This window comes from Urocampus carinirostris, chromosome 20, assembly GCF_059441175.1.
Source record: "Urocampus carinirostris isolate Australia breed hairy pipefish chromosome 20, RoL_Ucar_1.0, whole genome shotgun sequence".
Taxonomy (NCBI): Eukaryota; Metazoa; Chordata; class Actinopteri; order Syngnathiformes; family Syngnathidae; genus Urocampus; species Urocampus carinirostris.
Genome location: NC_142368.1, coordinates 236,522 through 257,566, shown reverse-complemented (window position 1 = coordinate 257,566; position 21,045 = coordinate 236,522). Strand labels below are relative to the sequence as shown.

General features: G+C 43.7%; 1 protein-coding gene across 5 annotated transcripts in view; it reads left to right on the top strand.

Moving 5' to 3' along the window:
* Positions 1-21,045, top strand: part of sash1a (SAM and SH3 domain containing 1a) — a 95,237-nt gene that overhangs the window by 24,258 nt on the left and 49,934 nt on the right. The window contains exon 1 of one of the 5 annotated variants that reach the window (XM_088324472.1): positions 19,032-19,454. The exons of 3 other annotated variants lie outside the window; for them this stretch is intronic. In XM_088324472.1, the coding sequence (XP_088180598.1) occupies positions 19,359-19,454 (96 nt within the window). In that variant the 5' untranslated portion in view covers positions 19,032-19,358. Of the gene's footprint in view, positions 1-19,031; positions 19,455-21,045 lie in introns of those variants that run through there. One more of the 5 variants, XM_088324473.1, reaches the window with a different exon arrangement.

The window sequence follows — 21,045 nt, the reverse complement described above, 5'->3', positions numbered from 1 at the left end:
GTGGTTATTTGGGTCACCGGTCCAATCAAAATCAAAGAAAGGAGGTCTCCGACAAAATAAACGCGTTTTAGCAGAGACCGACGGACGTGTACTTACCTGGAAGGGATTTAAGTAACGGCTTCGATGGAGCCTAATGCAGCGGAGTAATAGTTTACTTTCGTCTTTACAAATCCTCTCAAGTAAAAACCCAAAGTAGAGTTGGTTTTAAACTGTCCCAAACGTAAGCGGTGACTACCCACCCCTGCAATTAGCGCCGAATTCATGGATAATAACGAGGGGACCAACGCGATGTCACGGGCGACGGCTCCTTCAAAGGAAATTGTATTGCTGATACACGACACGGTGACAATCGGGGTGCCTGGACTTTTGCAAAACTGCAACCACACAGCAAAAGACTGCGAAAGAGTGACGGTTACATTTGCAGTCTGGGGTCCATTCCAGGGCCCATTCCGGGGCCCATTGTCATCAAATGAATAGGTTAGCTAAAGCTTTTGATCCGTCTCACAAACGGAAAGCGCCTCATCAACCGTTCTGTCCCAAATGCAGCCGTCAGCAGGTTCCCGGCAACCGGCAGACCCCGGCATACGCAAAATTCTCAACGGGAAATACCAAAACCAGAGCCCGTCTGGGACCGGTGACTAACACTTTCGCAATATTGATTGAACCGGTAACGCATCCATTCAGACTCAAAACGCCGAGTTTGCCCAGTCAACACGGAGAAAATAACAGGTCAGAAAGACTAAATGACTTCCCACAATGCCTTTCTCTCCGTTCAGTTTAGACCACGGGTGTCAAACAGGCGGCCCCCTGCCAGACAACACTCAGAGAAGCGCAAGACAAAAACAAGTTGCAGGGTGAAATAGGTCCACTTGATGTTGCCAAAGCCAGGTGCCTCCAACAAAGACACTCTACTTGTATTTCTTTCTCTCTCTCTCTCTTTCTTTTCCACCCTTTTTCTCCCACTCTGTCTCTGTCTCTTTCACTCTCTGTGTCTCTCTTTTTCTCTTCCTTTATTGCCCTTTGTCTCTTTCTCTCTCTGTGTTTTTTTTAACCTCTTTTGTTCTGACTTCCTTTTTTCCTTTTCTCTCTTCGTACCCTTCGCGCTTTCTTTTCTCTCTTCTCTCCTTCTGTCTTTCTTTCTTCCTCTCCCTTTCTTTCCCCCTCTCTCACAACTTTTTATCTTTTGTTTCTCGCGCTCTCTCCCTCTCTCTCTTTTTGTTTCTTTGTCCTGCCCTCTCTCCTTTTCCCTCCCTCTTTCTCTTATTTCTTTATCCCTCTTTTTCTTTCTCTTGAATCTACTAATTTGGCCCCCGACAGAATGTTTGTTCTATCGTGTGGCCCCCCCGAGTTAAAACGAGTTTGACACCCCTGGTTTAGAACGACCGTAATACTTTGTCGTACGAGGCCGCGTCAGCCCACCATCTGGGAGCGGTTACTTATAGTTTTTCCATATTTATGAAACAAATAACACAGGTGACTTTACCTCGTTTTACATTATTTTTTTTACAGTTTTACTTTTTCTTAGGGTAAGCTAACATCGTGAGTGACGACAAACGTTTTGGAGGACGTGTGGCCATGCGTGTTTATATCTTTTAGGACAGCCGAATGACTTCCCACAATGCCTTTATCGTCATTCAGTTCAAAACGACCAAATGACTTCCCACGACGCCTTTATCGTCGTTCAGTTGAAAACGGTCGCTGGATTTGATCCCGTGACCTCAGAAGTGTGCCGCGGACGCGCTCACCACTCAGCAGCCGCGCCGCCCCGGGCTAGTCTTGACGGACTCTTAAATTGAGTTACGGACGCTCCCCGGGAAGTACAAGTGTCTCCGGGGCGCTGGCTCCTCCGCCCCGATAGAAAAAAACAAGCTAGCGGCGACTTTATTCTCAGTTTGTCACTTACTTAGCGCCAAAGGGCTTAGCGACTGCTTCTGCTTGTGCGCTCGCTGTCAAGAAGAATATAGAATCTTAAATACTAGCTTGAGTTAAGGTACCTACCAGTTTGTCACTTACTTAGCGCCAAAGGGTTTAGCTAGCGCGCTCGCTCGTGCGCTCGCTGTCAAGAAGAATGTACAATCTTAAATACTAGCATGAGTTAGCGCCAAAGGGCTTAGCGACGGCGCTCGCTTGAGTGCTAGCTCGCCGGCTGTCAAGGAGAACATACGACAATAACAACTGAGTCATCGATGCCATATTGTTGGGGTTTTTTGTCGCGGTATCGATAAATGTATGACAACGGCAACCGTAACAAAAGACAAGAACTCTGAATTTTTCCATTGAAAAGGACAAAAAACTGCTTTTCTAAGCTAGATTTCGACCTATCCCTCATTGAAGCGAACGATGCTGATTTAACGCTAGCTTGCGGGTGTCAAGCTCATTTTCACCAGGGGCCACATCAGCGCGATGCCCTTCTTCAAAGGGCCCCATCCAACTCGGGATTTTACCTCATTAGTATTCGGAATCGATATTCTTCTTGGCAATGGATTGTCTTTCTGAAATAAGTCACTGTGGTTACAAATATCATAAAGGTGTCACAAGCCAGGAACGGAGACGGGACCCAATAGCGTTCGTTTGACTCAGTTTTATTGAGCGACGAGAGCAACGCTCGCATCCACCATCCCATGATCGTCGGTCACAGGTAGCTGATGGCGGGAACGCGGAAGTGCAGAGGGTGGTCGTAGACAGGAGGAGCAAAAACAGAAACGGGTCCAGAAAAGAGATCGGAAATAGGTATCGGGCAGGAAACGGGGCAAAACGGGTCGATGGCCGGGACGGAAGACCAGGGCAGAAACGGGTCCAGAAACAGGTCGGCAACAGGTATCGGGCGGGAGAAAACGGGTCGGGAGAATGTCGGATAGTACAGAGCTTTCCTAGCTGAAAACATAGGTTCGCAGAACGCTCTGACGCTGGCGACAGGGAGCCGGGGGGTTTAAAAAGTGGCAGGGAGCCAATCAGCGACCGGGGGCAGCCGCAGGTGCCCGGAATCGGTAATCATGACAACAAGGCTTCAAAAAGATGTGCGAAATATATATGTTGTGTTCTTTTTGGAGTTGAAAAGTGTGTCAAATAAAACGACACGAGCGGTTCCCGTGTCACCTCTATATCTCGTAACAGTTCAGACGGGGCGATGCCCTTTCTTTTCCCAAACCGATTGGCCGACGATCTCACCGTATTGTACCGTTGCTGTTTTCAGCATTCAGAGAAGGAAATCCAAGTTTTAATAGTATGTCCCTGTAGTCACGGTCCTTCTTTGGTGGTTTAGCTCGCTCTAATATGCAAGACACTAGAAATCAAACTAACTCTAAGTCATCAAACATGCGAGTTGCATTCAAAAGTGTCACCAAGAAACACACTTGATATGAGATACTCGATGGACGAGAAATCCAAAGTACCGGATGTCTTTCCAGCCATCGTTTAGCCCGATAAAAGAAAAACAATCGGTAATTTAGAAACATTTTCAGACGTTATCACCAGAGACCCGGCCGGCCTTTAAAGTCATTTTATAACCCTATACGATATGATTGTATTTTTATCTTCAATGACTATGTAAATGGCAGCACGTGTGCGGCACAGTTCTGAGGTCATGAGATCGAACCTTCCTATGTGGAGTTTGCATGTTCTTCCCGTGCTTGCGTGGGTTTCCTCCGGGCTCTCCGCTTTCCTCCCACATTCCAAAAACATGCATGTCAGGTTCATTGGCTGGTCCAAATTGTCCCTAGGTGGGAATGAGCGTGCAAATTGTCTGTCCCTGTGTGTCCCCCGCCCACTGCCCGAAGAGAGCTGGGACGGGCTCCGGCACCCCCGCGACCCTACTGAGGAGATGCGCTGCCGATCATGGATGGAATAGACTATATCAATGTTTTTTTTTCAGTCATCAGGACGATCTCTTTTCTAGCTATTTAGTGGAGGAACGAATGAATCGGTTTTCAGTTATTTCGTACGGGATACGTTCGCTCGAGAAACGAGAATATACCGGTGTGCCGAGTTGTCGCTTCGCGGATAGTTTCCTCGAACGGCATTGTGGGAAACGTAGTTTTTGGTCGAACGAAGCCGACTCGTTTTTTGACATTTTAGGCTCTGGCGAGCCCCGTAATATAAGGTAGCGGGCCCCATTTGGGCGCGCAGGCCTCCACTTTGACACGTGCGCACAATGTATTTTGAAACGCGATGCCGTCTTTTAACGAGGACGTGATATGTTTTGAGACAAAAGAGGAAAAGGAGCGTGCCTTTGTCGACGTCAAAAAATAAAAATCCAAGACCTCGTCATTTGTTTACTGTGAAAGATTCGGGTCCGAGGCTAAAGTTTAAAGAGACGACGCGGCAAACGCGCCGTTTTCATCAAAAGCCAGGGATCTTTCTCAAAGTCATAAAATATGCAAAGGTCTTCGGCCCTCCGGGATACTTTGCGATATTTTCTTCCCTCTTCATCTTTTAATTAGGAATTTGGAATGAGCTACGCGCCGCCGAAGAACTCATCTTCTTTAAAGGCCATTTCTGGGTCCTCGTTAACGGGGACGTCTTCCAGCTGCGTTGTTGAAGACGAATGGCAGAATTCTTGTCACTTTATAGCAGCCCGTTGACACAAAGAAATCATAGATAAGAACCGCTATACTAGTCCAGAAATACTACCACAGTCATAATATAATACAGAAATACTTCAAAAGCCTTTTGAGACATTTTGTGATTAAAGGCTCAACGAATAACTGCAACTTTATCAACCCTTTTTTTCAGAATACGCATTTATCTATAGCAACTTTATTTTAGTCACCAAAGTTATCCCCCAAAATACAGTGCTGGATGTCTTCCTTTGAAAGGTACTGGAAAAATTGGCCTTGAGAGCGCTTGAATTTGGCCATGAAAAAGGTGTAGGAACCCTTAAAATTTGCCGAGCGTGTCCAAGTTTGGTACACTTATTTCGTCTGTTGTTCTCTATTTTCTTTGCCTTTCAATACGACTTGTATGTTTTCAAAGTTTGGATTTTAGCGATAAAATGACCCGCAAAAACGCGACTCGTATACGTTTTTTTCTTCTTCATTTTGGGACGCTGCGACTTATACTCCGGAGCGACTTCTACTCTGTAAAGTAAGCGACCGTCATTTCTATTCAATGTGGTTTACCGTCTTCTCTGATGTTCATGAAATGACTGGCTTTGGACTTTGGTGTTTCCTCTCTTAATTTGACCTCTCAACAAAGCTAGAACTAGCATAGATCCTACCTAGTTAAGAAATTTCACGCCAGCTACCGACAAGATTGGCGTTGAGGAAGTGCTGAATGTTCTCAATTTCAATCCCCTCCCTCCCGGTTCCCGACACGACGGCGGAGTTCCCGGGCAGGCGAGCGTCCGGCAGACGTGACCATCCGTCATTTTCACCAGTTAAAGTGGAAAAGCGTCTCGACCGGCACCCCCGTTTTGCCCTTCTCGTCTTAGTCTAATCAAAGGCGGTGAAGGGTAACGGAGGGCAGCCGTTCAAGCGGCGGGCTCCATATTTCACGGGGAACCCTGCCGGCAGCCGACTCGTAAAGCCTGTCCTCATACAAACGCGTCCTCCACCCTCTCCCGTACTCTTCACCTTTCGTAATTCGACTCCGGACGGCGAGGGGAGCCTCGTAATTCTTCGGTCGGTATAACGGCGGCGGAGCTCCGCCACAAATAATCCCCCGGGGGTTGCGATCCTCCAAAACGCCGGCATGGCACTTTTTCCGCAAGACAAATTATTTCGTTTCCGAGACGCGAGCGACTCCAACGTCCGAATTGCTGTTCAGAGCTAACGGAGTTCCTCAGGGGTCAATACAAGCTACTCTTCACATGAGTACCTTTCTTACTTTTGATTGGCAGAAACACGGTTGGACTCATCGAGTCCATCTTGTTAAACTAAGGAGAAACCGTTCACAAGAAGGTACCACATGGTTTAGGACTTGTTCTTGGATCGTTTGTGGAGCGTTTATTCTGTAACACTGATCCACCTTCCTGGGTCAGTAAGAATACGCTCACCCCTGCTGTGAAGAAAGACAGCTGCAGTGCAAACCTTCCCGAGGTCACTAGCTAGCTAACGCTCCGAATCGGCACGCTTACCTCGAAGTTTAAGACCGCCTACAACATTGTCAACAAAAAGTGATAAACTTGAATTATTAGAATGTCTTCTTCGTGGGTCCTTTGGTAGTCTGTATTCAGATAGGTAGTGTCAGGATCTGGCTTCCTTCCCCTAGAGGGCGCTAACCAAGTGTTCGAGAAAGACACACCTGAGGCCAATCTCCACTCACTTGCCCTTAACTGTCCCAAGACTATATTCACTGCTTGCACAGCACACTGCGTCAGGTCATTGCTTTTCCATTTTGGTCTTTGCTTCTGGCTTGGACATTGTTAGGTGTGATTTACTTTGGACTTCTTATTTGTTTTGTGGCCCCTCGTTTGTTACTTTGTTCCTAGCATCTCCATTTAGTCTTTGTTTCCAGTTTGGACATTGTTTAGACATGTTTTTTGTTTTGTGACCCCTTGTTTGTTTGTTACTTTGTTCCTTGCATCTCATTTCCATTTCGTCTTTGTTTCTGGTTTGAACATTGTTTAGACATGTTATTTGTTTTGTGACTACTTGTTTGTTACTTTGATCCTGGTTTTGTGATGAAACGCCATCCTTTATTTGAGCATCCCCGCCTCAGGACCTGTTTCCCTCCGCTTGGGTCCGCTCAAATTGCTTTACAGCTAGCTTGCTTGTTAAGCCTTTAGTCCTGATTATTTCTGAAATCTTAAAACACGAGCACAATCTTTTGTGTCAAAATCAGAAGTCATTTATCCGATCAGCATCCGAGTTAACGTTTCCACCCGCTCCGACCTGCGTGCCGAGGACCCGGAAATCCCGAAGGACCCCGAAGGCAACGTCTCCGTTTCATCGATTGATCATTTTAGATGTGCTCATAAATAAACACGGAACGCATCCTTGGGCGGATACGCTTCGATTTTTGCCGTCTCTTCTCGAAACCAAACGAGCCGAAATGCATTGTGCTCTGCCTTCTGATTGGCTTAACAGAGGAAGATGCTTTCTATAGCCAAACAAATTGAACCACTCCACTTTGCTAATCCTGCTTAAAAGTCACATGCGAATCTTTGGCCTTCCTCGTGGCTCCCTGGCGCGTTTTCAAAAAAGTTTGATAATGGAAAAATAGACGGTTTCTGTAGGAACGGACGGGGGTATCACGGGGGTGGCTCTGCCGGATGTCAGCCGGACGTTCGCCTTGCTCAACGGCCTCAGGGGTGACGGGGGGAGGACCACAGCCACAATTCACTTAGAGAATGGACAAGAGACGCACAAGCTCATCAGGGTCACTTCCATCACTAGGCGGGACATGTCATCTACATTTTGTTTATTTTACTGCTTAAGGAGTGAAAAGTGCTGGAATTTGGGGTGACGTAAAAGTTTGAAATTGTCACCGCGTTCCTCAACGAGTCCTTTTGAAAACGAGGCCGACATTGGTCCTTGGCGGCTCGGTTTTGCCGTTGCATTTTTGCCCTTGTGATTGACGGCAGCTGGCACGAGTTTGTAAGGCGTTGTCCCCTTGAAGTGTCATTGACTGGTGTATCCTCCACTTCAACAATGTGTAATAGTGCAAAGATTACGCATCAACTATGGATATTTGTTATGAGCCAGGTAGCGTTTCTCAGTAATAATTTCTTATGGGAAGAACTTCCTGCAACTGAAAATGGAAGCTACATATTCAAGTCCTTTTTGAAGAAGAAATTCATCTTTAAAACAAATCAATATGAGATTTAAAATGATAGGTCTTGTGAAATGCACAGGCAAGATTAAAAATGTCAGATATATTTGGGACTTGCACTGGATTTCCTTTCTTTCTGGTACAGGAGGAATTGAAAAACTGGCTTTGGAGCTCCTCAGTGACTGGTAAAGTGCTATATACCTTTCTCTCTCTTTCCCTCTTCTTCTTACTGTACATTAAAACAGTCAAGGCTATTATCATAAATGTGCATCATATATTTTCAAATGTTTCAATCCGTCAATATTAGTCGCCCAAGGATGAAAGAGTCGATCGGGAGCCGAAAGAGTCCATTTTGTTTTTAGCGAGCCGAGCCGGAAAATCCGCTTCTCTTAAAAGAGCCCGAATTGCCCCCTGACTTCTGTTGTCCACGAGATCATGAAGGCTCAGGGTCAAACGGCTCTCTACGGCCATCTAGCGGTCGAGAAGAACAGCGCTCCTCGAGGCCTGCAAAAGAGCAATTTGAAAACAAGAGAAACTCTCCTGGAATGCAAACGTGTTTGCCTTTATTGTCTTTATAGCGTCTTTATAGCGTCTTTTTAGCGTTCGCCTGCGGAGAATTGAAGCGTCTCGGTAATTAAATGGGCTTTTAAATTCAATGCTAATTGATTCGGGGGACCATTTTTTATTGTGCCCGGGGAGGAAAAAGCCAATCAAATAGCATTTTCGAGCAATTTTCAGCCAATAAACTGCGACTCAAAGGCAATCGAATAAAATGCTCTCCTTTATCCCCATGAACGGAAACACGCAGCGGTTCAATTGCGAACAACAGAAATAAACATAGAAATCAAATGGGATTTATGGCAAGGCACAGACTGACCATGTGAGGAAAGGAAAAAGTGTCATAGAAAGTCAAATTGTTCATTAAAAAAAGGCTAAAAGTAAAACCATTCCAAGAAGTGGTTCATTTAAATGTTCATCAATAGAATCTTTGATGAGGTCTTGCTAATTGCCATTTATTTGGCTGATTTTGATTTTTAAAACGGCCCTCAATCCCATCTAGTGGTGCAAAGTTCCCTTCGTTCCTTTTTTATATGTCTAGGAAGGCGGATGAGCGAACGTGCATAAGGAAAAGAGGTTATAAATGGAAAAAAATACAAGAAAAACTCTCACAGACGGACAGAATACTAAATTAAACGCAGAGAGAGAGAGAAAAAAATCACTGTCTTTGGCGACCCCTAGTGGACATTTTTCAAAGTGCAGATTGTTTTTCTCTTGCACTTCTCTCGACGTCCTCATTTCATTTCCTGCATTTCAACCTTGAAAAGCAGCAGATAAAAATAAAGAAAGGAGAAAGATCAAATCAACAGGAGGGGAAAATAAAAAGAATGGAAAAATAAAGTACAATAGAACAAAACATATATTCAAAAGAAGGAAAAACTAAACGGGGAAAATTGAGGGGAAAAAATAAAACATGAAAAAGGAAATAAAAAGAAATAGGTAACACAATTGAGATCACTTAAACAAGGAAAAAAGAATGTGAAAAGGAAAAGGGAAGAAAGAGGAGACAGGTGGAAAAAGAAAGATGAAAGAAAGGAACAAGAGGAAAGAAGAAAAAGGGGAAAAAGAAAAAACACAAAGAAAAGAAGAGAAAGGAAAACTGAGAATAAAAGAAAGATGAAGAGAATGGAAAAATGAGAATAAAGAGAAAGATAAAAGAAAGGAAAAGGTGAAAAAAGCAAATACTGTATAGGGGAAAAAGAAGAAAAAGCAGGAATAAATGAGAAAGGGAAAATGAGAGAAATATCGAAAAATGAAAAGAAAGAAAATGAGAAAAATAGGGGGAAAAAAGCATTCAATTTAGTCCAAAACGATTTGAGACAGTAAGAAAAGGGGTCATGCTCATAAATGGCTTGCACGCACCCACGGTGGACAACGAGGCACTCTAAAACCCTGGCACAAATGCATTGTTTTCCTATACTCTACTTAACAACGAGCCATTTTTGGAGGTGGGCGTGGCAATTCTGGGCCAAACCCCTCCCACTCATAAAGCCCGCCTATTGGCCCCGCCCTCATGATCCCGTGCGAGGCCGTTAAGTTTTTTGTTTTGTTTTTCTTCGCTCGGGTTCGATTCCCGCACGGGACGTCGAGCCGGCCGGGAAACGCTTCTAACATACGCAGGGTGAGTTTGGCTTCCTTTGTTTTGTTGACTTTGGGGCCCCCGACTAAATCCTCGGGTCCTCCGGAGACCCCAAATGGCAAAAAAACGGGACTTGACATTTTGTCCATCTCGCAATGATTCCCATTAAAGGGACAGTGTGTCATATGTGACTGACTGTAGTGTGGTATTTTAATATACTAGTATTTCTGTCTGTAGTAGTATTTTTGCAAGGTCCCTGTTTTTAACACAAAATTTCATCTCAAGTTTTGTCATCATTTTCTACTTCTACAGTAGTTATATTTATGTAGCATTGTTGTAGTATTACTGTAGTTAGTTGTGTTTCTGTCGTGTTTCTCCAGTCATTTTGCAGTACGGCCGTCTGTATGATTGTCAGGACCAGGACGGAAACAGGACCCACTCGCGTAACGTTACCACAAGTTTTGTCGAAGGAAGAGAAAGGGTTGCGCTCACGATCCGGCGATCGCTGGACGCGGAAAGCAGGTCCCTCTGAACGCGGAAGCGGATCTTCCGTGGCGAGCGTTGGCGGTGTCGGGAACGGAAAAACGAGTCAGTCGCCGGGACAGGGGAGCAAAAACGTGGTCGAGATCAGCAACGCGTCGAAAGCCAGGAGAGGAGACGTGGTCGAGGTCAAAACAGATTGTACCTGGAGACAAACAGGAGCAAAAAAAAAAAAAACGGGACAGTAAAAAAAGGGTGTGAAAACGGAGATTTGCAGACGGACCGACAAAAGGGGACTGACGGGACAGAGTTTGAATACTGACAGGGAGCCAATCTGTCAACAAGCTGCAGTTGGCGCCATGGCCACCGTGACAGTAGTATTTTGTTATTTTGGGAACTATTGCAGCATGTATGTTTATCTTGTTAGTATGATCGAATTGTGTACTTTGTGGTCTTTTGAAGACGCCTCGGCGAGTTGATCTGAAAAGAGAAGTTGCGGGAAAGAAGGCGAGCAGTGTCATGCTCCAGAGGGAGCGCGTTTTCTTTGCTCGGCAACATCTGCGCGCCCCTCCTTTTGTCCCCGGTGTCCCCGCGCACATCTGGAGTGGACGGTTCTGAAAAACACAAACGTGGAGAAGAACATTTGAAACGACAAATCAAAATCACGTTTCGTTTTTTACAAATAAGGCGTGTCAAATGAAAACGCGTTACCGTACCGTGTCGTCCATTTCCCAACAGGGATGAAACGTCGTCGCCACGGTGTGGACAAGATCGGGATTGAACATCCATGTGGTGTGTGAATGCTCAGACCTTCCTTTTGCACGTGGAAGGTCCAAGTTGGTTGGCCATAGAAAGCGTCTTCCCTGCTTTTCTTGTTGTAAATGCCAGTTTTCCCCGGCGTTGGCATCGTCACTCCTGTTTACCAGCAGCCTCGGGCAAAATGGCCGCCCTCCGGGGAAGCCGGCGGGATCAGCCAGCCTTTTTTGTATGCGGGCACAAAGAGGCAGCTGCGACGCACAATAGCCCTAATACCCTCCGCACTTGCTAAACATTCAAATACAGACTACTGTCGCGTTTGCTAACAATCTGCGCGCTCGCTTGTTAGCTAGGGACAAACAAACGCTAAATATTTCCAGTTGGGGTTGACAAAAAGGCTTTTAAGCGGCCACGGCTCGACAATTTCCCCGGCTGAGCCATTATTCCGATGGGTGGCGAGAAATCACCGATTCGGGTGGGGGCCGCAAAACTCTCTTGTGGGGGGCAGACTGCTAGATTAAAGAGAAAGTGAGAGAGAGAGAAAAATAGATAGAGAAAAATAAAGCAAGAGAAAAAAAATACTAAAACATAAAAAAGAGAGACAGAGAGAATAACAAAAGAAAGGAAAAAACAAATAGAGAGAGAGGGGGGGGGGTAAAAGAGAACTAGAGACAGAGAGAGAGGGGGGGTGAGAGAGAGAGAGAGAGAGAGAGATAAAAGAACTAGAGACAGAGAGAGAGGGGTGGGGGTAAAAGAGAACTAGAGACAGAGAGGGGGGGTGAGAGTGAGAGAGAGAGAGAGAGAGAGAGAGAGAGAAATAGAAAAAGAGGGAAGAAAACTGGAAAGAAAAAAGAGGGAAACATGAGAGAGAGGGAGAGAAATGAGAGACATGGAAAAAGAAATACAGCTATAGTGCCTTTGTGAGTGGCGCCTGTCTTTGGCGGCAACAAGTGGACATATTTCTAACTGCAGTTCATTTTTCTTCTCGCGGGTTGTCTCTGCGTTGTTTCGAGGGCCGGAATCAAACCCTTGGCGTGCCTGATGGAGCCCGCGAGGCCGCATGTTTGAGACTTATGTCTGACTTGGTTTGTACGGGTGCTCGAAATCCTTGAAAATGCTTGAACGGTAATGTTGTGTTTTCTAGGATTAAAAATGCTTCCATTTTGGGTAAAGTGCTTGCAATTGCTAGAAATTCCTGCCACGTTTCTAACAAATTAGCTTAAAAACGAGGCTAACACTGCTCTGTGGTGGCTTAGCTTTGCCGTTGCGTTTCTTCTTCCCTCGTGATGAACGTCAGCTGGCATTGTTTTATATGGCATTGTCCTATGAAGCGTCATCGCCCCCTACAGGACTGAAGCTTGCTACACTTAAACAATGTGTATTAGTGCAAGGATCACGTATCCATTGTGGACATTTATTAGGGACCCAGTGGTAAATTATAACGGGAAGAAGAAATGGAAGCCACATATTACAGTTGTTTTTAGCCATGAATACACACTCAAGATGAAAAATGGCGGATATAATTGTGGCTTCTCCAAAAACACAATTCACAGTGGATTTCTTCTTTTTCTGGTACTGAAGAAATTGGAAAATGGGTTTTGAACGTCTTTGAAAAGTGACTGAATTTGGCTGACAAAAAGAAATCGATTGGCGTCAATGTCTGGCGGCGGAGGTTTCCTTTAATCCTCGCGGAACGATAACAAGCAAATGCAATTCGGTCTATTACGGCATCGACCACAAGAGTTCAAAACTCCAAAAATGAGAACATTTCCGACCAATTTCCATAAGAACGTGAAATGCAACTCGGACGGCTCGAATTTCGGTTCTAGCCTTTATGGTTTGGGAGAAGAAACTCCTGATTTGGGTCTTCTCAGAGGGTGGCCAATCCAGACCAAAAACAGTTTCCAGTGGTCATTCTCGGTACCTTCCCCTAAGTGTTAGAAGGGGCCCCAGAGTATCGGTTCAATCAAGTCCCGCCTTTGGTCTTTTGTCCTCGGTCCTGGAAGCGGTCCATACAGACCAGGGAGCCTCATCAGACGGTTTGACCCCTGGTGTGAAAAATCTGCTCCTGTTTTTTGCTTTTGGGTCTCTGCGACAAACTCAATTCTCACCCTGGTTGGTGTTGCCCAAGTCAATTAGAGCCACAGATGGCCTCGCAGTCACACCTTCCCCAGCTGAAGGTGTACAATCCGGAGACGGTTGCTCACTAGAAGACACCAGAGTCCCTTTTTCAAGAACCGACCTCGCGGAAACGACCCTTTTTTAAAGGGTCGTTGCTCTGTTCTTTGTCACTGCAGAACTCCTGCCAGTCAATTCAAGATGGAGGTCATGAACGGTAGGTCTATTTCAAGGACAGTCTTCGGACCCAACGGAGAGCAGGCGTTTTCTCAGCTCGGTATTCAGTGGGAGATGTTGCTCCAGCTGTGGGCTGTCAATCCCAATGGCACCCGCTCTTTGACTCTTGCCTCTTGGACCACCTTCCAACTGTCCCAGAGGCCGACAGGGACTGTCATTTATTCTCAAAATGCATTCCAAGTAGAGCAAAACGTCTTGATTCATGGTCATTTTCCTTTGTACCCACCGGGCAACATCTCTTGATACATTTTCTTGGACCTTGCTTGCTTTGAGTTTGGACTGAGTTTTGGGTCTACAACCAAACAAGTATTGTGGCTCGCCCACAGCTTTCAGAACCTCAAAGGTCTCGTTGAGTCTTCAAGCGGAATGACTCACGTCTCGATGGTTTCTTTTCTCTTTTGTAACTTAAGGCTCCGTTGGCATTCTACAAAACGATGGGCGGACCTGCCACCTCGTGATCCTGCTCGGAGCTTTCGCTCTTAAAACGGCGGTCTATCCCTAGAGCCCAGAAGAAATCTGCAGAGTGTGCTGCGGAACCCTCTGCCCTCTGAGATTCCATCTGCATCTTCAGTGTTTCAGTCTAGGCTTCAAACACTTAGATTCAGTAGCTTATGATTGAGCTATGTTGAGGATATCTGTGTATTGCAAATGGTCCGCATTTCTATAGCGCTTTTCAAGTCAATGAAGAGCTCCCAAAGCCCTTTACAATGTGCTTCACACTTACCCATTCACACACACACACACTCACACACCAATAGCGGTCATGCAGCCATGCAAGGTGCCTACCTGCTTATTACTCTGTTTTCCACTTTTCTTGGAAGTGCCAGCCCTCACAGTCAACTTTCCTTTTTGTACTTACAGCTTTTCTCTCGCTGACTTCTTCTTTTAAGCGGAAAAACACAAACTGCATCAATTTATGTATATGGGAAAACGTTAGGAACGTTTGTGTCAAGTTTAGAAGAGTTTAGCTTTCAAATATAATCGCTGCTGCCTGCTCATCCTGGTAGGGGGATGACCTCACTGTGCGGTCCCTTCTCAATTATTCCTAATACTGAGTTTTTGAGGTTTCCCTTTCCCTCGTGTAGGTTTTAGATCAGGGGATGATGTCATCGTAGTCTGTAGTGTGTACAGGCTTTTGAGACGTGTTGTGATGAAGGGCCAAAGAAAGAAACTTGACGTTAAAGCCATGCTAGATGTCCGCTTTTGAACGTTGACAGCAGGTCACGGAAACGGGATTGGTTGGTATCCAAGAGGTTCCTCGCACGTCTTTGAAGAGGATGGAGGTTCCATACGTTGCTATTTCCGCTCGGCTATTTTGAGCTTCAGATCATCTTGAGCAAACGTGTTCTTTAGAAGAAGCTTTTCCATATACGGTGTCGTCTTTAATGCGTTCCATGTTTGACTTCCGGGTTCCAAAGGAAATCTAAAGGGACTGGCGCGTTTCACAAACTGAAAGTCGCTTTTTTTAAAGCACAATGACACCAGCAAATTGGTTCCTTAACTTCTTAACAGTGTGAATTTCCCTACAGGGATGTACGAAGTATCTATCTATCTATCTAGACAACTATCTATCTAGGCATCTATCTAGACAACTATCTATCTATCTATATATCTAGACATCTATCTATCTACCTAGACGTCTATCTATATCCATCTATCTAGACACCTATCTAGATATCCATCTATCCATATAGACATCTGTCTATCTAGACATCTATCTATCTATCTATCTATCTATCTATCTATCTATCTATCTATCTCTATCTAGACATCTATGTAGACATCTATCTATATCTAACATTCCTGTACAATTGTCCTAAAATCCCAATCGGTGACGTAGCCAAAATCAAATGAATGCTCTTCTTGAACCCTCCGGAGAAAATAGACAGTTTGGGTCTCTTTAGAAAGGGAAGATCCAAAAACTGAAATCATCACTGCAAGTGCTACCAACATTGAGTCATCCGAGTCGGAACACACAGAAGTAGAAGGTCTTGATTCTCGCCCGAGTTTGATTTCACAAACGAATGCCTGAAAAACAGGTGAGACGATAGCTTGAAGCCTTACCTGGTACCTTGTCAAATTAGATCACAATCTGAAAAACTTTGTATTTTACACATTTTTCAGAGGATAAGTCCAGCTGTTTCCATTGACTCATTTACAGCAGACTTTGGCCAATTTTTAGACATCGTCAAAGAGTTGTAACTGTTTGACTTCTCCTTCCGAAAGTCAGTCAATGATTGTGCGTAGAAATGAATCACGAATGGCGTAACGCACGCTCATTTTGGGGTGGAATTGAAATACCTTCTGAACATCTGCGTATCCTTCTTTTGAGAATCTCATCGGCGAACCGATGTGACAATTGTCATTTGAATCAGTTACTATTGTTGAAGATATTGGGAGCTACAAGGAGGTGAGCTCCGTTTTTCATTTCGAGTACCTGATAGTAGCGTGTTTGGCAGTCTTTTCAACCAGTGTGCTGTGAGACCTCAGTATTTGCTTTCTTTTATTGATCAGACATGTAACCGGAATAGTCTTCCATATCAATAGGTGGCAGCATATCACACTTTTTGGGGATTTTCATATACTACTTATCTGCTTGTGAGTTGGCATTGTATATTTCATAACATTTTGTTTTAACATCGCTTTTTAAAATTGCATTGCAAAAAAAAACAATAAAATAAAGCAAATCAAGTATAAATATTGCACATTTTTTCCTCGTTTTCTTATTTTTTTTAATTGAAATTTTTTTTAAAAGAGCATGAACGTCGTACAATAACATATTTTTTTGCTCATTTGAAGTATTATTTTTATTTTTTTCTAGAAAAAAGAATAGAGATATAGTAAAAGTTATAAATATATATATATATAAAATATGAATGAATGAAAACTTTTATTTCGAACATAAAAATAAAAACAGGACAAAAACAATGAGTCAACAACAAAATAATGTCACATAACATGTTGGAAAATGGGTAGTCAGAAGCAGATGCTTCTTTTTCCTAGCCCTTTATCTTCCCTATTAAATACATTTTATAGATAGCTCCTCTTGTGTCCAATACAACAAAATCTCATGGATATACTTATTACATAGGTCAGATATCAATCATTATAATAGTTACAATAATCACATATTTTATACACTCATCTTCGCAATACCCATCCCTCAACGTCATCATGCGCATAATGTCACTGCGGCACCAGTGATCATATCAATAAAAATCAACACAATACTTATAACAGTTCTGACGTAATAATAGCAACAATAACAACAAGTTAACCATAGTTTTAAACGCAGTATTTCCAATCTCCCTCACATCCCATTTTCTTCATCCCTGTATTTCGCCAGTAATGCTTTTTTGTATTTCAATTTGAACACGTGGATAGTTGGACATTGTTTGATCTCATTTTGCAAATGATTCCAAAGTCTGACTCCGCACACAGACACACACATCCTTTTCCTGGTGGTTCTCACCTTTGGGATTTTGAATTCACGACAGCCCCTCAAGGTATATTTTCCCTCTTTCCGAGTGAATCATTTTTGTATGTTTTCTGGCACTATGTTTTGGTTGACCTTAAATAACAGTTGTGAAGTGAAAAATTGTATGAAATCATCCCATTTCAATCATTTGGACCGCACGAATAAAATATCGGTATGATCCCGATATCCTACCCTGTGTACAAAAAAAGTCCAAGGACTCTTGAGAGCGGACGACGGACCCCACTTATTTATGATGTGATCCAGATGTGTTCGCTGGCTGTCGTATATTTCCGCCTCCATAGCTTAGTTGCATTTAGTTTGTCAAAGAAATATATAATCCTTTTAACATTTTAAAATGTGACCTTTTTTTTTCTTCCACAAAAACCGAGCCCTTCTTGTATGAAGCTTCCAACCCGCCAACAGCTCTCAACCTTTGTTGCGACCAAAATATATTTATTTTTTGACTTTAGCGGACATACCCACCTCTTTTTTTTACCAACTTTTTTGTGTGAACCTTTGTTGAAAAATCCTGAAATGCTTAAGCCATATTTTAACAAACGCGTGGTTTTGTTTTGTTTACTTCTATCTTTGTATCTTTTCTTTATCTTTGACTTTTTATGTTGCTACTAGCGTTTCAAAACTTAAAGCATTCACTTTTAAAACTTTCAAATAGGATGAGCCAAATTACAGGAGAGCACAAATGAGGAGAAAATCTTTTTATCATTTAAGTTGAAAGAAAAGATAGGAAATTATTTTGAAATCTTTTCAATGGACGGCCATGTTTTTTTAACAACAACAAACAATCAAAGATTGAAAAAGACTGATGCGTGCACGTCAATAATGTTTATTGACCGGCAGGGGGCGTCACTGTCTGCAAATTTCCAAGGAGACATTCGTGTCTTTAGAACTGAAACATGAAGAGTGGCAACCGTCCATGGCTTATCCTCAAAAGGGTCGCGGGGGGAAAGGAGCAAAACATCATTACAGGGGTTTGTTTCTCAAACATTTAAGAAGTGACGAACTCGAACAAAAACGAAAAACATTTTTTGGGGGGGATTTTCGAATACAGAAATATTTTATTGTTTCCGAATTTTAGTGGAAAGTCAGAACTTGGAATCGTCCTTATCGTCAATATTGTGAAACATTGTACGCAATGAGATCGGACATGGCACTCCAAGGTCGCTTCCTTGCGCATCAATTCCGGCTCCACGTTGTGACGAGACAAACGGTGGTCAGACCGCAGCCCGCGGGCTGGATCAGGCCCGCCGACGGGTTGAATCCGGCCCGCGAAGCCGAGGCACATGAGCCGCAAAGACTCGCAGTTTAAAAAATGTCCACTGGATGTCGCCAAAGACCGGCGCCGCCCTGTAGGTATATTGACCGTTTTCCATTCATTCCCATTTATCAACCAAAAAACATTTGAGGAAACAAACCATCCCCGTTATTTCGCGTCAGATAAAAGTCACCGTTTAAGGAAATAGGAAAAATAACAAATGAAAATAATCGAAACTGGGAGAAGTTAAAAAAAGTTTCAGTTTTTTTCCATAATAGCTAACAAATATAACAGCAATATTTTTTCCCAAAAATGAAAAGCAGAAAAGTACCGAAATGGACAGTGTGTAATATTGAGTGCCTCCTAGTTGTACATTCAATAATAACATTGATTTGAATAAAAGGGCAAAAAAAACAGGAACTATCATACTAATGTTATTTTTTATAAAATAATCACAGGTGGAGAAATGTGTATTTCTTTTGTACAGTTGAATCCCCCTTACTTAAATCCGGCATCCAGCTCTCCTGCTGTGCCGTGTATCACTGACAGTACAATGCCATCTAGTGGTCAAATATTACACACTGTGTGGTCAAATATTACACACTGCGTCTTTAATAATTCACTTCAAGTAGTCAGTGCTTGTAAATTGGTATCGCTATGTACTTTATTATGACCTGATAAAAGCTTTTATGAGGGACTAAAACTTATACACTGTCCCTTTAATGTCCGACGATGGGAGGGAGGGAGTGAAGTTGACAGAAGAGCCGCGGCGGGAGGGAGGCGCATTCTCGGTCGGTTTAACCCCGCCCCCTTTTCATAGCTCCTCCCCCTTCCCCTCCGGTTGTATTTTCCAAACTTTGCGAGCATGCGCGTCTCATTCGCACTTTCTTTTTCTGGCAAATTTGACTTTTTCATTCGGACGGCGACCAAGACAAACTTCCAGCGGCAGTCGGACTTTTGAAGGCGGCGAGAAGAGAAAGTAACAAGTGCGTTTTTCCTTTTCCTTTGGATTTTGCGCGTCGCCCGCTCGTCCCCCCGGTCCGTCCGCCATGTTCGATTTCAAGAGGTTTTTGGGGGACCGGACCACGTCCCTTTCTCTTATTTCGCCCTTGTTGTAAAGCTGCCGTGTGTGGTTTGAAAAAGCCCCATTTGGAGATTCTCGCGTCCCCATGGAAGGCGAGCAGGGGTCCGAAGCCCCGGGGGCCGAAGGCACCGCCGCTTCCGACACTTTCTCGCAACTTTGGAGCGACGTGATGGGGATGCTGGTAGGTGGCGAACAAACGTCGTCTCGAAATCCTTGAAGAGACTTGTGTTTTGGGATGGAATGTCTGTCAACGCTTGACATTGTTACCGTCTTTCTCAAAATGAAGGCAGCACTGCTCTCTGGTGGCCGCTCTTTCTTCCCTCGTGATTGACGGCAGCTGACATGGGTTTGTACGCCATTAATTAATGGGGCGACAGCCAAGTTTTAGTGCAGGGATTACGCATAGACCCTGGACAATTTTTATGGAAGAATTTCCCCTTATTAGCGTCATCAATTTTTCTCAACACTATAAGTAATATTGACACACGTACGGTTCAAATCCACACATTTATTCGCGATTGACCTAAGATCTAAACATCCTATGTCTTAATCGCATAATAAAATCAATTCAAGTCATGTTTATTTGTGTGGCCCTTAATTACAAAGAGACTCCTAGGGCTGCAAAGACCACCGATTATTGCAAACCTCAGACTATTATGACAGCATCCCCTGATCTAAAACCTACACGAGGGCAAATATTACACATATTGTCAACATAAAATCCAGGTTATTCATGTGCAATAGAGTAGAAGTGCATTTTAAGCTTAGATTGAAACATTTCCACTGAGGTTGCAGATCCGATCTCAGGAGGGAAGATCATTCCAGTGAACCAAGGCCCCCAATGGAAAACACTGTCTGATTTCTTCTTGGCTCTTGGGATCAGGAGTAGACCAGCCTTTTCAGAGCAAAGGCTCCAGACCGGAACATAGGGGGAAATCGGATATATTTGTGGCTTTGCCAAATATGTGATTCACGCCAGATTTCTTCTTTTTCTTGTACTAGAGATCTTAAAACATTGTCAAGTCCTTAAAAAGTGCTAGAATTTGGCCGTTGATCCCATTCCAGGTATGTTTGCACTTGCACGCGCGGATTCGAGTGAATTTGTTGAAGAAGCGTTTAAATTGAGTGAATCTGTGGCTTGCGTTCATTTGACATTGGCGGTTTTCTTCCCCAGGCAGGGCCGTCATCCCCCTAAACAAGCGCGCAAAACAGTGAAAATATACTCCGGGGTCACCCACCCGAACAAGTGTGTTTTCCATGAAAAGTCAGACTTTTCTGGATTGTTGTTATCAATAAAATACTTGACGTTCCATTTGGGATGCAACAACTCAAATAAACACAATTTTGAAAATCTTTAAAGTCCGAAATCCGAATGTTTTGGTTTGAAGGTGTACGCTTTCAGCCTGATTCCAGCAACCCGCGTTCAAGTTTTGTCCCATTTCATTGCAAATCGTCTTAAAGGAACGCCCAACACTTTTCCAATAATCTCCCGTTTTAAAACACGTGCTTTAAACCAAAACATTTTGAGTTGAGTTCTTAAAGTATTTTGTCCGTGACAAACCAGCCGTAATTGCTCACCATCTGCTCATGATGTCCATTACTCAGAGGAGGAAAAAACACTAAATGTTGTTTTAGGACCACTCCTACGACATCATTCTTTGGGTCCACTTCCACCATAAACTCCATCGCATTACACATACTATACATAAAGATATTGGCACTCCAATTCCTCGATATTGTGTTTACTACCAATTTTCTTTCCAGTTTGAAGA